General features: G+C 38.4%; 1 protein-coding gene across 6 annotated transcripts in view; it reads right to left on the bottom strand.

Annotated features, from left to right (window-relative positions):
* MACF1 (microtubule actin crosslinking factor 1) overlaps positions 1 to 14961 on the bottom strand; it is a 413635-nt gene that overhangs the window by 150741 nt on the left and 247933 nt on the right. For all 6 annotated transcript variants that reach the window (XM_053707285.1, XM_053707286.1, XM_053707290.1 and 3 more), the window contains 8 exons: positions 13047 to 13131; positions 12665 to 12906; positions 12188 to 12394; positions 11056 to 11175; positions 10679 to 10786; positions 7402 to 7620; positions 6899 to 7102; positions 5851 to 6082 (listed from right to left, as the gene is read on the bottom strand). In XM_053707285.1, coding sequence (XP_053563260.1) covers positions 5851 to 6082; positions 6899 to 7102; positions 7402 to 7620; positions 10679 to 10786; positions 11056 to 11175; positions 12188 to 12394; positions 12665 to 12906; positions 13047 to 13131 — 1417 coding nt within the window. The remainder of the gene's footprint in view (positions 1 to 5850; positions 6083 to 6898; positions 7103 to 7401; positions 7621 to 10678; positions 10787 to 11055; positions 11176 to 12187; positions 12395 to 12664; positions 12907 to 13046; positions 13132 to 14961) is intronic.

Below are 14961 nucleotides of genomic sequence, written 5' to 3'. Positions count from 1 at the left end.
AGGAATCTGCCCCTGGGAGGATGGGTCTTGAAACCTATCCTGTAACCCTGGGCAACAACCTCCAGAACCCAAGGATCCTGAACGTCTCTCAACCAAGCCTCCGTGAAAAGAGAGAGTCTGCCCCCTACTAGATCCAGAGTCGGGGGCCGCACCTTCATGCCGATTTTGTCTCGGCAGGATTCTTGCTCTGTTTGGATTTATTCCAAGACTGAGATGGTTTCCAAGATCCCTTGGACTGCTCGGGCTTCGTGGCAGGCTGCTGTCCTTGGGACTTGTCTGAACGAAAGGGACGAAAATTAGGACCCTTAGGTTTATTCTTTTTATCCTGCGAAAGAAAGGCACTGTAAAAAACGAGAAAAGACACAAGCGCATACAGCCACTCTAAGGGTAAAAGTTTTACTGTGCACTTTAAATAGCACAATACATAGAAATACACATACAAAAGTTAAAATGTAATAAACAGTGTGTGACTAAATCACTGTGTGTTTCTCCTCAGCAAGGGAAAATCCGTTTTTGTAAATTGACGTGGTAACTCCTATTGTTTTTCACAGGTCCAGAGTACAAAACAGCAGGGAGACCTGTGTGAGGCTTACATCAGTAGAGAAACACGTTACCTCAACGCATTTCCCCTGGTATCATCCAGACTTTTTCAAGAGGGTTATTACGGAGCCTCCTCGCTCCTGGCTTAAATAGTGATTGTAAAAACTTTCCCGGTTTGTACACAGGAATTTGATTGGTTGCTGTGTGTTCTGTTTGCTGTAAGGTATGATAGGGCTACTAGAATGTCAATCTAACCCCTCATCGGGTTTAGCCCAATGCCTTCCAGGGAATATCATACCTTGAAAGTTGAAATAGTTACTAAGTGATTCAAAGTAGCCACATAAATACACCGACAGTGCAATAGAAAATAATACAATACCTAATACAATAAATACATTAAAAAATACATTAAGAGATACATAAAAAGTACTAAAGAGAGATTTGGATCAATATGTTTAAATTTGCGCAGCATAGTTAAACTTGTATTTAACCGTCTTACATACCACATGATCTTTAAAGGACCAATCAACACAGTAGATTTGCATAATCAACAAATGCAAGATAACAAGACAATGCAATAGCACTTAGTCTGAACTTCAAATGAGTAGTAGATTTTTTTTCTGACAATTTTAAAAGTTCTCTCTTTTTCCACTCCCCCTGTACCATGTGACAGCCATCAGCCAATCACAAATGCATACACGTACCATGTGACAGCCATCAGCCATTCACAAATGCATACACACTTATTCTTGCACATGCTCAATAGGAGCTGGTGACTGAAAAAGTTTAAATATAAAAAGACTGTGCACATTTTGTTAATGGAAGTAAATTGGAAAGTTGTTTAAAATAGCATGCTCTATCTGAATAATGCAAGTTTAATTTTGATTGAGTGTCCCTTTAATAAAAGCCTATAATTATAACCTGCATAGTTCGAGAAAAGAAATGTATAAATGCCAAATTACACCCAGAAATTATTAGTGTACAAACTTAAAACATGCACAATTGCACTTAAAAACAAGCTGCGTTTTAAAGGAACCATAACCTAAGAACTTACATTATAGCAACAGGTAAATAAATAAATCTAGTGCTAAGTTTCAAACTAAGGTGTAGATGAACCTATGTAAGAAAATACGCACCTGATAAATAATTAAGATAGAACATGTTGCGATTTTAAAACCATAAAGGGATGTTGGATATCTTGTCTAAATTCAGAAACAGTTACATGAATTCCTGTAAGTCGAGATCAATATTGAGTCCACGAGGATTCAATGAATTTAGAGTATTTAATTCATGGATCCAATGTGTTTCTCGTTGCCGAAGGGCCTTTAGTCTATTGTTGGAAATATTGGGAGCAATCCAATCTAAAACTAAGACTCTAAGACTGTGGGGATTGGAATTATGGTAAATTTCTAAAGTGATCTGGTACACTGTGTGAGTCTACTTTATTCTTAATACTGTTCCAATGCTCACAAAACCTAGTTTTGATCATCCTCTTTGTTCTCCCTACTTAGAAACATTTGCATTCACAAGTAAGTAGATATACTACATATGATGATCTACATGTGAATTTTTGTTTCACTTTATAAGTTTTAGTGTTGTTGGTATCAGAAAGGCACCCTTGCCCCTTGTGACCATGGATATGATCGAGTCCAGACCTGGACCGAAAAGAATTTTTGGATGTCATGTCAGCCAACCACGACTTCAACCACAGGGAGCCTGATGTCTTAGCATTCAAGCGGATAATCTGCATATTAGCATCATAAATAAACAAACTAGCAACCCTCAGGGCCTTAATTCTTTCATGAATTTAATTGAGAGGAGTTTCCACCTCGATCATCTCTGACAGAGTCCCACCAATAGGTAGCGGCTCCCAAGACCGCAGCAACCGCCGCTGGTTGAAAAACCAACCCTGTGTGCTGAAACATCTTTCTTAACAGGGTCTCTAATTTCTTATCCATCGGTTCCTTAAACGATGAACTATCCTCAAGCGGGAGAGTGGTGCATTTAGCGAGCATGGAGATAGCTTCATCTACCTTAGGGACAGATCCCCATAATTCTAGCTGAGCATCTGGAACTAGGAGCAATTTTTTAAAAGAAGAAGAAGAAGGGGAGAAAAACGATCCCAATCTCTCTCATTCATTCTTGAAAATATTCGCCATCTTTACGGGAACCGGGAAAGTCTGGGGCACTACCCTGTCCTCAAACTTTATCCAGCTAAGGTATAGAAGGTTCCTCCGGATGTTTCGGTTCCGGAACCTCTAGAGTCGCTAACATCTCTTTTAACAAAAAGCGTAAGTTCTCCACCCTAAACCTAAAGCCTGGTTCCTCTGCTGCCAGAGGCCTAGAGGCCGCAGATTCCGACCCTGAGAGAGAGGCCTCCGAAGTATCTGAATCCTCAGCATCAGCTGATAATCTAGTTTCAGATACATCCAACAGAGTAGATGACCCCTGGGAAAGATAGCAATGTTTAACCTTTCGCTTGTCCCGGCGAGGTAAAGCACTAATGACCACAGATACCGCCGTTTGCAACTGCTCAGCAAAATCGGGCGGCAACGTGGCCCCTCCCGCAGGAGGATTAGAAGTGCACTGGGGAGCTGCATGTGTAATTGGAGATGAATGTAGGGAACGCACCTCATGGGACAGAGACCCCTCAGAGGTGGACGGCTCAGTGGTACTAAACATTTTATTTCTTTTAGATATCACTATTTTGTAGAGGCATGTGGAACATGGTTGAGCAGGCGGAGATACCGAAACCTCCTCACAATAAACACAGGCATTAGATTTAGTTAAAGAGGGAGTACCCTCTAACATATCAGAGCCCTTTATAGCTTGTGCTTTATAAGAACTACAGATAAGGCTTAACTGGCACATTTATACTTCCAATGGCTGGGGCACTCACAACCTCCTATGACCCAGGCCCACAGAGAAAACTTGTAAACGTCTCCTGCAACCGACGGTCAGGAAAGGAAGAGAAAGAGGCCACACCCGGTGACACCCCCCCCCAGCCATGAAAAAAGTGTGCTAACTAAACGGGCTGCGCAGTAATCAAGGAAGGAAAACCTGACTGTTCCACATTGCCAGAGACCACATGCCGCTCAAAACACAATAAAAACACATTATGTATACATCCCCCCTGTTCAAAAATCACCTTTCCAGAGATATTAACCCTTGATTCTATACAGATAAAGGAGCCACACTGTGACCCTGTCTTCTTGCGTTATCATTAAAGAAATAAAAATGAAACAAACTTACCAGAATCAACGCCATGGAACAGGAACACGGCCTCTCAAGTTTGACAGTGTGTAGCAGCGCTCCTGACATGGACTTGGCTGAAGAAAGCAGGCAGTGAAACTCATCAACACTGATTGCTTAAGGAGCTGTTAATATGAGTCGGGATGGTTTCGCAGAAAGACTCTCCCTGCATCTCTGGACTCTAACTTTCATCCATGCTCTTACTGAGAGGCTGACAGGACTACTTAAAACTCCAGTCCCAATCCGAAGAGTACTACCCTCCATAAGAGACTACTCCGAAATCTTCTGACACTTCTCTGCCATCCTCCTGTGACGAAAGGCAAAGAATGACTGGGGGATGAGGGGAGTGGGGGAGGTATTTAGGCCTTTGGCTGGGGTGTCTTTGCCTCTTCCTGGTGGCCAGGTTCTGTATTCCCATGGAAATGTATTGTGGCTGCATTATCGTGCATATTACACGCTGAGCAAAACACAGAGGTGCGCTAACTTCAGGAGTTTGCAACCGCACTAGACCAACTGCGTTAAACCCGAAGATGCTAGGAATACTTTACATTCAAATAGAAGAAAATGTTCTTTAAGGTTTAATATAAGAATCATATAGAAAGTTTTTTAAAATGGTTTGCTCAAATTTGCTTCTATCATCAAATTGTCTGTTCTCTTGGTATCTTTTGTTGAAAAGCAAAGACATAAGCTCAGGAGTGTGCACGTGTCTGAAGCACTATATGGCAGCACTATTTCCTGCTATGTAGCGCTCCAGAGCCCTAACTAGGTATCACTTCAACAAAGAATATCATGGGAGCTAAGCAAATTTGATAATAGAAGTAAATTGGAAACTTTTTTTAAATGGTATGCTCTGTCTGAAATCAGAACAGAAAATTGGTTCCATATCCCTTTAATGAAATTGTAATAATACAATAACACATGCACATTTTAAACACACAAGAGCATAAGCCAGCAATATATGGCTATTTTACTCCATTTAGCAATAATGTTGTTATGCACTGTCATAATTTGTTTTTCTGTGTATTCAGTTTTGAGAAAAATAATAATAAATTAGTCATAACCCCTAGCATTTCATCTCATTTTTATGTTAAGTGAGTGTGAATAAACTATACATGTTTGCTCCATAGGTTTATTATTGCAATAAACCAGGATATTTTTTGAGGGCACCATTGAGCATTTCGGTGGCGATTTTTTTTTTACTACTCCATGGACACTTTACGCACAACTTATCTGCATAGCAAACTTCTACTTGTACAAAAGGACTAAGCACCTGTGGGTGACTATTTGAAATGTGGGCAACAGCAGCAGAAAAGGAGACTTGTAATGAAAAGGTGGCTCTGGGGAGCTTTAGTGGGGAGGTGCACCAGAGATTTTTAATTGAGGAGGAGCCATTATATAGCAGCAGCCTAAAGAATTATCACGGTGGCAGCTTTTTACCAAAGAACAAGCTACTGAGCCATTGTTTATTCCTGTTTGAGCATTCTCTCTCTATCTGTATATTTGTTTTATGGCCCTGGGAAAGTCTCCCTAAGGGTGAAACCAGACATGTGCCTACAGGAATATGGCTGCACCTCAATGACAAGGCCCACAGAAGGTTGAAACTATCATCTAGGGTTGCCATGCTCCTTTTTCAGAGGAGTATTGCCTAATTTTTCAGGGCTGGACTGTCCTATTTATGCGGGGGTCAGACCTGTGGAATGTTCTCCTCTGTGAAATGCACGATTGGGTTAAAAGTTACTGCTCCCAGGTGCTCACTTACCAAAGAACAAGCTACTGAACTGTTGTTAATTCCTGGTTGAGTACTTCTTTCTAATTGTGTATTTATGTTGCCTTGTAGAGCCATTTGGTGAAAGGGCAACTTCCCACCTGAGTACCCTAATAAATATCACATCCCTCAGATGAGGACATTTTGCTGTTGCAGTTTGTCACATTTTACAGGCTGTCAGCATTTCAATAGGATACACTCTCTGAGTGCTATGTGTTTACATGTACATGCATTTATAGATAGACACATAGTAAAAGAACAACACAAATTTGTGACACCGTTTGTAAACTAACCTTTGGCTGCTGGATCCATATCTATTCCCTGTGAGTGGCTGATCAACTCCTCCCCCCTATGCTTCAAAGCTTCAAATGATGGCTGTAGTTTCTCAAGCTCCATAAGTGCACTCTTGTTCTCGCTGATACAATCCCGAATTTTATCCACCTCAGCAGGAATAATAGGAGGCATGCGGAGGCGAGATGCCAGGCTCTCCAAAGTCTCCAGCATAGGCCCAATCTTGTCATGGAACTGTAGAAAAAAATAAAAAGTTAGTTATGTTACTTATGTCACAAAAACTTTTGCACGGTAAACGACAAAAAAAAGCAGGACTCCGGCAACAAGTGGTGAGATTATGAGGCTACAAACTGATCAAAAAGTATAAGACTTACCTCTACAATCTGAAATGAAGAGGAGTCAGTCCAATAGGTAAATGTTACGATGTCAGCACAACAGACAGTTAACAAAATCCACAAGGAAAGGGAGATGATGTGAGATGAGAGGAGAGATGGGAGGGGTTAGTGCAGCACAAACACATCACAAATGACCAAACCATACCAAAACACAAGCAATTAACTGACATAGATTTAAAGTGACATGAAATTAATGAACATAAAAGATGTACATCCTGTGTATGCTATGTTAACATATTTACACAGGTGGCATTCTCCAGTCATGATTATATGTAAGAACGCAATTGTCTAAGCATAATTCATATAAATTCTGATTATGGAGAATACAAATTAATCTCAACCCACAACAGTTGTCATTTTAGTCACCAACATTTTAAAATACTCTTTATCTAGAGTATAGATATTAGTACTGTATAGATTAAAGTACCAATTTCAACTCTGTGAAAGATTTTATAAAAAAAATCTTTCAATTCTTTTAGTTACACCCGTTTGGTTTTTAATTGTCCAGTATTATCGTGTGGGTAGAGATTTACATGAGGCCTTTTTAGGAATAGGTTAGTAATCAGTAATGTAAACCTGCCAGGGCCCTTATCAGCACATTTATGTTATTGACACCAAGGAAAAGTACAACTGCAGAAGCTGCAAGTCTACATACCTGAGCTGCTTGTGACACAGCATCATCGAGTGCCATTGCAATGTTGCGCACTTCCTCCTTGATGGCACTATACATTACTTCCGCTCGCTTATACTTCTCCTGCACGGCTACACCATCCTCAGGATTGAGGTCACACAGGTGAGGACCAATCTTTAACAGCTTGTCAATATGAGGCTTGTGCTCAGCAACCGATTCTCTTAATTCCTGTGGAGTAAGGGGGAAAAAAACTTAACTGCAACACTGTAAGGAAGCTGTGTAAAGTATTGATTTGCTACACAACCTGACGAGGTTGTATTTTTTTGACAAAACGATGTTGCCTTTGTCATTTGAATTCAGATATAAATTTATATATTTGGAGCAGACTTAGCTATATCCTTGTTTATTCACTAGGAAAAAATACTATCTGATGTCTGTCCTACAATTATATGAATAAAGTGAGAGGCATGGGAGCATTTTTTGTAAAAATAAATAAATCTGCAAGACGTTTACTCTGAGCATCTTACCCGAATGTCTTCCTGCTGTTGTCTAAGCATCTCATGATCTACAGCAGGTGGAGGTAGCTGAGATATCAGGGTCTGCATTTCCTCAAGCCATGGATGTAACTCTTCAAAAGTCTCCCAGAACTGACCCACAAGAACCTGAGCTCGCTCTAGCCGGGCATAACGCTCAGAGTTCAAATGGCTTACGTCTTCATACTGTTGCAGAAGAGTCTTTGTTTTCTCCTGAATCAAAAAAATGTATAAAACAATTTTGTTTTTTTTACTTACAGACATGACGTGATTCATCACAGATATTAATTTAATGCCTATGTGGATATAAAAATTATAACATCTTTGGCTTTTACCCTTCCATGATGTCACTATTCCCATATACCAGTCAAATATTAGTCAAGCAACTTAAGAACTGCACACAAGAGACTATGAAATTTACCTCATCATGGTATATCAAGTAAAAAAATGTTTAAGCATTATTCCTTTTTAACATTACCATAAATCTATATATTGATGTGGCTGCTACTCCCTGGAAAATGAGGTCCCTTAGACCTAATAGAGATCTTTGGTTTTCTGTCCATAGAACCCATAAAGGGTAGGCAATGCACTAGCGGTGTTTTGGTAAAACAGATATTAATTCACCACAGGCAAGTGTGTCCTTGAGATTCCTTGGAAACGTCAGATATTGTCAAAAAAACGAAAGAGCTTTTTATGAGGGAATGAGCTCCTTTTTTTATGGTCTATTCTGGACTAGCCAGGTTTATTAGAGTATGGACAAGACTGAGAAGATTATGGTTGAATTATAAGTGTGGTTAAAAACTCTCTCTCTCTCTCAACAGCCTGTGTATTGTGAACGTAATTAAAGGGACAGTTTACTCAAAAATGTTCTCCCCTTTAATTTATTTCCAATGATCCACTTTACCTGCTGGAGTGTATTAAATTGTTTACAAGTATTTCCATTGCCCTTATATTGGCATTTTAAATAGTTTATTTAGCCTGTGGTATCCCCACCACATCCTGAAAGTTTTTGGCCTCAAGGCGAAGCTGTGTTAACACAGCCAGTAGAAGAAATTACACTCCCAGTGGGTTATAGAAGAGTTAAGGTAATAAAATGTTAATTTTCCTTTGTTCTCTTCAAGTATTGGTGATTGGTTTACGGACAGATATAAGATAAAGAAGCATGTTTATGTACACAATGTGATAAAGTAATGAGATCTGATTATACATACAAGCTTCAAAACACAAAATCAGCTAATTCATATACACAAATAAGTAAATCTTATACATTTTAGACTCTGCAGCTGGTAAAAAAAGTATTTGGAAACATATTAAGGAAAAACTATTTTATAGTATACTGTCCATTTAACAAGGTTTTTAACCTATTTTCTGAATTAGAAGGGTTGTGTTGTCAGGATAAAATGTGGTGAAGAAGGGATAATGGTCTAGGGCTGGTTTTCAGGGTTTGTGCTAGGCTCTTCGTTCCATCTTTATTGTTCAAGATACACAGACAACTTTGTGGCAACAGTTTGGGGAAGGCCATTTCCTGTTCCAGCATATCATGCCCATGAAGACATAGTTTGAAGAATTTGGTGGTAAGGAACTTAAGTGACCTGCACAGAGTTCTAACCTCAAACCTATTGAATACCTTTGGGATCAATTAGAACATTGACTACGAGACAAACATTCTCACCCAGCATAATTTTTCTGAATGGGAACGCATTTTCAGATACACTCCAACATCTTGTGGAAAGCCTTTCCAGAAGAGTGAAGGGGGCAACACCATAATAACGCTCAAGGTTTTGGAATGGCATGTCCAACAAGCTCATATATATGTAAGGGATAGGTTTTTATGTAATAGTGGTCATATAGTGTATGTAGAGGAAATTCCATTAAGACAAATATCTGCACTACAGTAAGGGAAGTACACTGGGAACAAGAATGTTTTTGAGAAACAACCATGTGAGCAACCCAGTTGTCCATCTAAGAGCTCAGTCATGTATACAGTACAATAAGATTGCTAGCTGTGCTCCCCTGTACTGAACCTATCCAAAATAAACAGATATGTATGTATGTATGTATGTATATGTATGTATCGCTCTGATCATTTTATGTTGATATACAATGTATATGTATTGGAAACCTTAATAAGAATACCAGCAATTATTATTATTAATGATTTATACCATATAAATGGCCATACAGGTAAGCAATAATAAAAATGGAATAATTAGAAACTAAAGTAATTGTTTTCTCAGCAAATCATTTATTCCACGTGCTGCTACTCTTTCATTGAGGAAGAGGCTGCAGCAGATTAATAATTAGCAATGTGTGTAGAATAGACTATGTGTGTGCAGCATATGAGCCTTCTGACTAAATAAGAGCACAGGGAACGAGATTGTTAACTCCTGCATACTGAGTTGCTAAGCAACATGTTCTTGCTCAAATTTTGACATTGTTGACATTGTGGGTAATCATTTTTCTCCCTTACTGAATCTTAATGGTTTAGTGATTACCCATAAGGAATTCTAAAAAAAAAATGGACACTGTGTATCTGCATATTATGAGAGCAGTGCATCAAGAATTTACCTTTAGGGTTTACATCTTAGTACTAGGAATGTGTGAGAATTGTTTAACAGACTCTGCTCCATACAAAGTGATGCTGTGCTTAGTATGGTGTGTGGCAGAAACTCGCAGAACAAAATAAACTTGTAGATACTGTATAGGGAGTGAGCAACAGTTAGTCGATTATTAAATCTCAATAAATAACCAACTCATTTGTTTGCAGCCATTCCCCTCTAATAGCTGAGCCTAAAGAACATCTCCTGTCATATCTACTTTTCATTACCATAATATAATTTATTTTTATAACATCACTCATGAGTAGTAGGGAGCAGATACAGATAGATATATAGAAGTAGAAAAGGCCTGTCAACTGCTCTTATCATACAATGCCTTGTTGTGAGTTACTAATAATATTCAAAGATTGTGTAAATAAACAAGCATAGATCAATGTACACAATGGTTAAATGTTCAGAATGTTGAGAAGGAGGTCCTTGAATGTCCCAAAACTATAGAGAAATGCAGAACATGAACTGATGTGTGATAGAAATGACATAATTGAGAGGATGGAGGAAACAACTTTTAAGGTACCATATAGGCATGAAACTAATACACTTCAGTCAGTAATGGCTTTTTTGTGTGTGTAGATAAATTTGCACAAGCGGAAGCAATAGTTTCTCACTTATCATCTTTCAAACTCTACAAGTAAACAACAAATATCTGTATTTACGTGTAAAATAGCTTTCTGCCCATCTCCGCATGTTCCCAGAATTTCTTCCTGAGTGCCAAGAAGTTCATCAATAGAATCTTTGTGGCGGATAATATCTACGGAAAATGCCTGTGTAATAATAATAGTGATAAAAATTAGTAAAATTATAGATAAAAAAAAATAATGAAGTGAATGAGAAATCTATGAACGATTGATGTTAATTTTTACTAAAAATTGTATAATTGCTCATTACAGGCTATTTACATAACACTTAAGACTGCTTTAGATTAACAGTTTTAATTTCTGATGTATGAATTTTGCATGCAGCTGTCTCTTATGAACACTTCACGTCTTCATGCTTGTTTCACTTGCCCTTTGTTGGTCAATACTGATCATACCTTTTGCACTTGTAGTTGGGCCGTTGTCTGGTCCTGTTCCAAACAGATTGGACCTAGAGCCAGAAGTTTTCTCTTGGTTTCGGCCACCCAGGCTAACTCTGCATCAGCAGCTTGTTCATACTAGCAGAGACGAAGCAAGACAATGAAGCACGTACAAAACAGACATCCTAAGACCGCACACATACCCTAGAAATGTTTGTAAATCACACTACCTAAAGTTGCACAAACCCAAATTACTCTAACACATGCGCACACATTAAACATACATTACTAGTACATACAGTGATAATATACTATGAGCACCCACTTAAATATAGATAATAATCATCCATCAAATTCATGCTCCAAAAACACACACTTTGAATATTCAGTGGAATCAATCACCATACAATACACTATAAGCACACATCTAACGCATGTGCTCACAACAAAACACCATAAAACACACTGCAAGGACACACATGCTCTGCAAATACAAACATTAAATACACTGCAAACAAACAGCATAAGCACGTCAAGCAAGCACCCTAAACTTAGCACGCTTAGGCACCAAGTACAAGAGCACACTATAATCATGTGTTACAAAAACAAGTGCACTGCTTGTATACCTCTAAAAGTGTACTCAAAAGCGCACCGTGAATATTTACTATAGATTCAATATAATATATAATTAGAGCAAACATGATAATATCTACAGCAAACAGACCTTGCACTTAACCCATAATCCCATTCTAAACATTACCTACACAGAACAAACCAACAAACACATCCTGATGAGCCTAAAAGACAATGGACATTTAAAAAAACAAAAAAACAAACAGATAACACTGCAAAGCTTTTTAAAACACTCAGTCCCCCCAGGAGAGATCAGGAGATATTAGGTTTTCAGGTAGGATGGATTTATTATGTAATGCTTCAGGCAACATGTCCAATGTTGTTTTTCTCAGAATGGAACCAATATACAGTTATTTAGTGATGTGTGTGTTACTAGATTAGCTGAGAGACAAAACTAAACAAACAGTTCTTTCACACTGTCTGTATTAGTATTTTCTGTCTTAGTGTGCTGCTCAAAACATATGAACAATGACCTAACATTAAATTAAAATATTAAAACAGCCTAGCAACCCTTTACCTGTTGTGACCTCTGTATCGCTGCATCTATTTGGTCCACTCTCTGTCCAATGGTGTTGCTGACGGATCTGTACTGATTATTGGCATCTGAAACAAGCTTGTCTAGTCCCTCCCGAGCCCGCCATGGTACCAGCTCCAGTAGGGCACTGCCAACCTCATTAACTGTATCAAGGATGATACGATATTCCATAGCCTCCTTCTTTAGCTCCTGATGTAAAATATTATGTAAATCAGAATTCATCAAAGGATCAGGCACCATTCCAAAACAACAGTTAAAAAAAAAAGAAAAAGCATAATTAAAACTTTTTAAATGTGTTGTATTAACCATAAAGTAAATGTAATAAGTTGAGTAAAGAGGCCCTATAATAGGTTTTGCTGGAATGTCCCTCTGAAAAAGATGTAGGCTGTATATATGTAAGTACCCCAGAACCCCAGTATAGCCTTTTGTGATAATGGTCAGTTGAATGCCGATTACCACCTTTTGCCGTTGTTGGAATTGCGGAATCTGATCTCCAGCAGGTGACTGCCCACTGCTCTGAGCCAACTCATCTTCAACCCGCTTCAGCCAGCTAATAAGTTCTTCGTGAGTAGCCTGGAATTTGTCAGCCAGCTGCAGTGCTTGTTCCAAATTCCGAAGAGCCTTTCCACTGGATGTGGTGATCTCAGAGTAACGTGTTTTAATACCATCCAACTTCTCCTGGATCAGAAGCACCTCCTCTCCTAAGGGTTCAAATATTTATTACAAATACCCAAAGCCAGGATGTGGTTATCATAACAGATTCACAAGACATTGTTGAGTCTATTTTACATTGGCTCACAAAAGAATATAAAAAGGTCACCTGGGCAATCTGATATATTACCTGTTGTTTGCTTTAGCAATGCTTGGCCGTTTTTCACAGCCTGGTCCACATTCCTTTTCCGGTTTAATATATCTTCACTGAGAGCCTTTAAAAAGTAGATGTGATTTAGTAACATGAAGAAGAAGAAGAAGAATAACTCAAAGCTTATTACTGGCTGGTTATCATCAGATACATGACATATGCAGACCTTGCACATAACTTTTAATAGATCTGACACTGTCCAGCTGATGTTTGAACGGCCCAATAAATGCATAATTAAACTTGCTGCTTGGAGTCCACACTGCTGGTTTACAAACAAACTTTGTAAACTAGGTTGGCACACGCCCAAGCTTAGAGAAGGAACATACTTGATCTGAATTGTAACTGCTACTAGAGCTACTCAATGTGATAATGATGACAGGGCAACTACTTCTCACACCTAATCTAATCACAGGACAGCAAAATTAGAAATTCCCAAATTGTGGGACTTCTATTACATGCACATACTCAAACAAATCCCCATCTCCACGTGCAAAATGCCTTATTTTAAGAGAACTTCTCTGCCTTCAAAATGGGGAGGCAGAACTTCAAAGGATTTAAGTTCTTTCCTTTCCACAATGCCAAACCCCTCATCATAGCACAAATCAATGTTCAGCCAAGTTATAGGTCAATAGAAGGAAATAGGAGGAAACAGCTGAAATACAGCATATGACATGTGCACAAAAATGAGCGCTGTTGTTGAAAGGGGCTTCATGTGCAGTTTCACTGAACGTGAGGAAAATGTTACTAGCAAGACAAATTGTTGTTTTCGCTCATATTACATCATTTGAGATAATGTAAGTGATTCACTACTAGTGGAAGCTTACCAAGCTATTCCCCATGGAATCAGCAAGGGAAGGATGAACACAAGTAGAACTTAAATTAAAGAATCAGCCAATGGATAATATGTTATGGCAAGGCCAAAAGGCCACTTTGTGCAAATGTACCATCAACGATGCATTACTGCATAAGCAAACAATGTCACTTTTTAGGCATTTCTCTCATCATCAGTACTGAGTGGCAGAAAACATAAGGAATTAGTGCTACAAAAAAAAAAGATGGATACAATTTATGTAGCAACATTTTTTTCTTAACAAAATTAGATAACTGCAGTCTCTTAAATTATGTTTCAGTTGGAACAGGGCTTTTATTTGCTAAACTATGCCTCCTGCTGGTAAAAATTAAAACAATCATTTAAAAGAGCATGTGTGTAACTATGAAACCTGCCTTACAGAGCTGTGCATTAAGGACAATTATTTTCAGTTATCAGTTATAAAGGGACAGTAAAGTAAAAATGAAATATTCACAATTCAGATGGATCATTCAATTTTAAATAACTTTCCAATTGACTTCTATTAAATTTGCTTTGTTCTCTTCTTATCCTTAGTTGAAGAGGAAATCTAGTTATGCAGATAGGAGTTTGGGAGCGTGCATTTTACGGCAGCAGTGATTGCAGTTATGTATAACATCGCTATAAACATTCTTGCAAACACAGTTGCCCGATGGCTAAAGAAATGTGCAAGCTCCTGACCTCACATAGCTTGCTCTTTAACAAAGGATACCAAATGAACTAAATAAAATTGAAAACAGAAGTAATTTGGAAAATTGTTTAAAATGCCATGCTTTATAAAATCTATTTAAAGAGACATGAAACCCAAACATTTTCGTTCATGATTCAGATAGAGCATTCAATTTTAAACAACATTCCAATTAACTTTTATTATCAAATCTACTGAGTTCTCTTTGTATCTTTTGTTGAAAATTAGTTAGGTTCAGTAGCTGAGAGCTAGCTGCTGATTGGTGGCTGCACAAAGAAAGATGCCTCTTGTCCTTGGATTACCGATGAATCCAGCTAATTCCCATTAGTGCATTGATATTCCTTCAACAAAGGATACCA

The sequence above is a fragment of the Bombina bombina genome, chromosome 3 (genome assembly GCF_027579735.1).
Source record: "Bombina bombina isolate aBomBom1 chromosome 3, aBomBom1.pri, whole genome shotgun sequence".
In the NCBI taxonomy this organism is placed as follows: Eukaryota; Metazoa; Chordata; class Amphibia; order Anura; family Bombinatoridae; genus Bombina; species Bombina bombina.
This window is presented reverse-complemented; position numbering and strand designations above follow the sequence as displayed.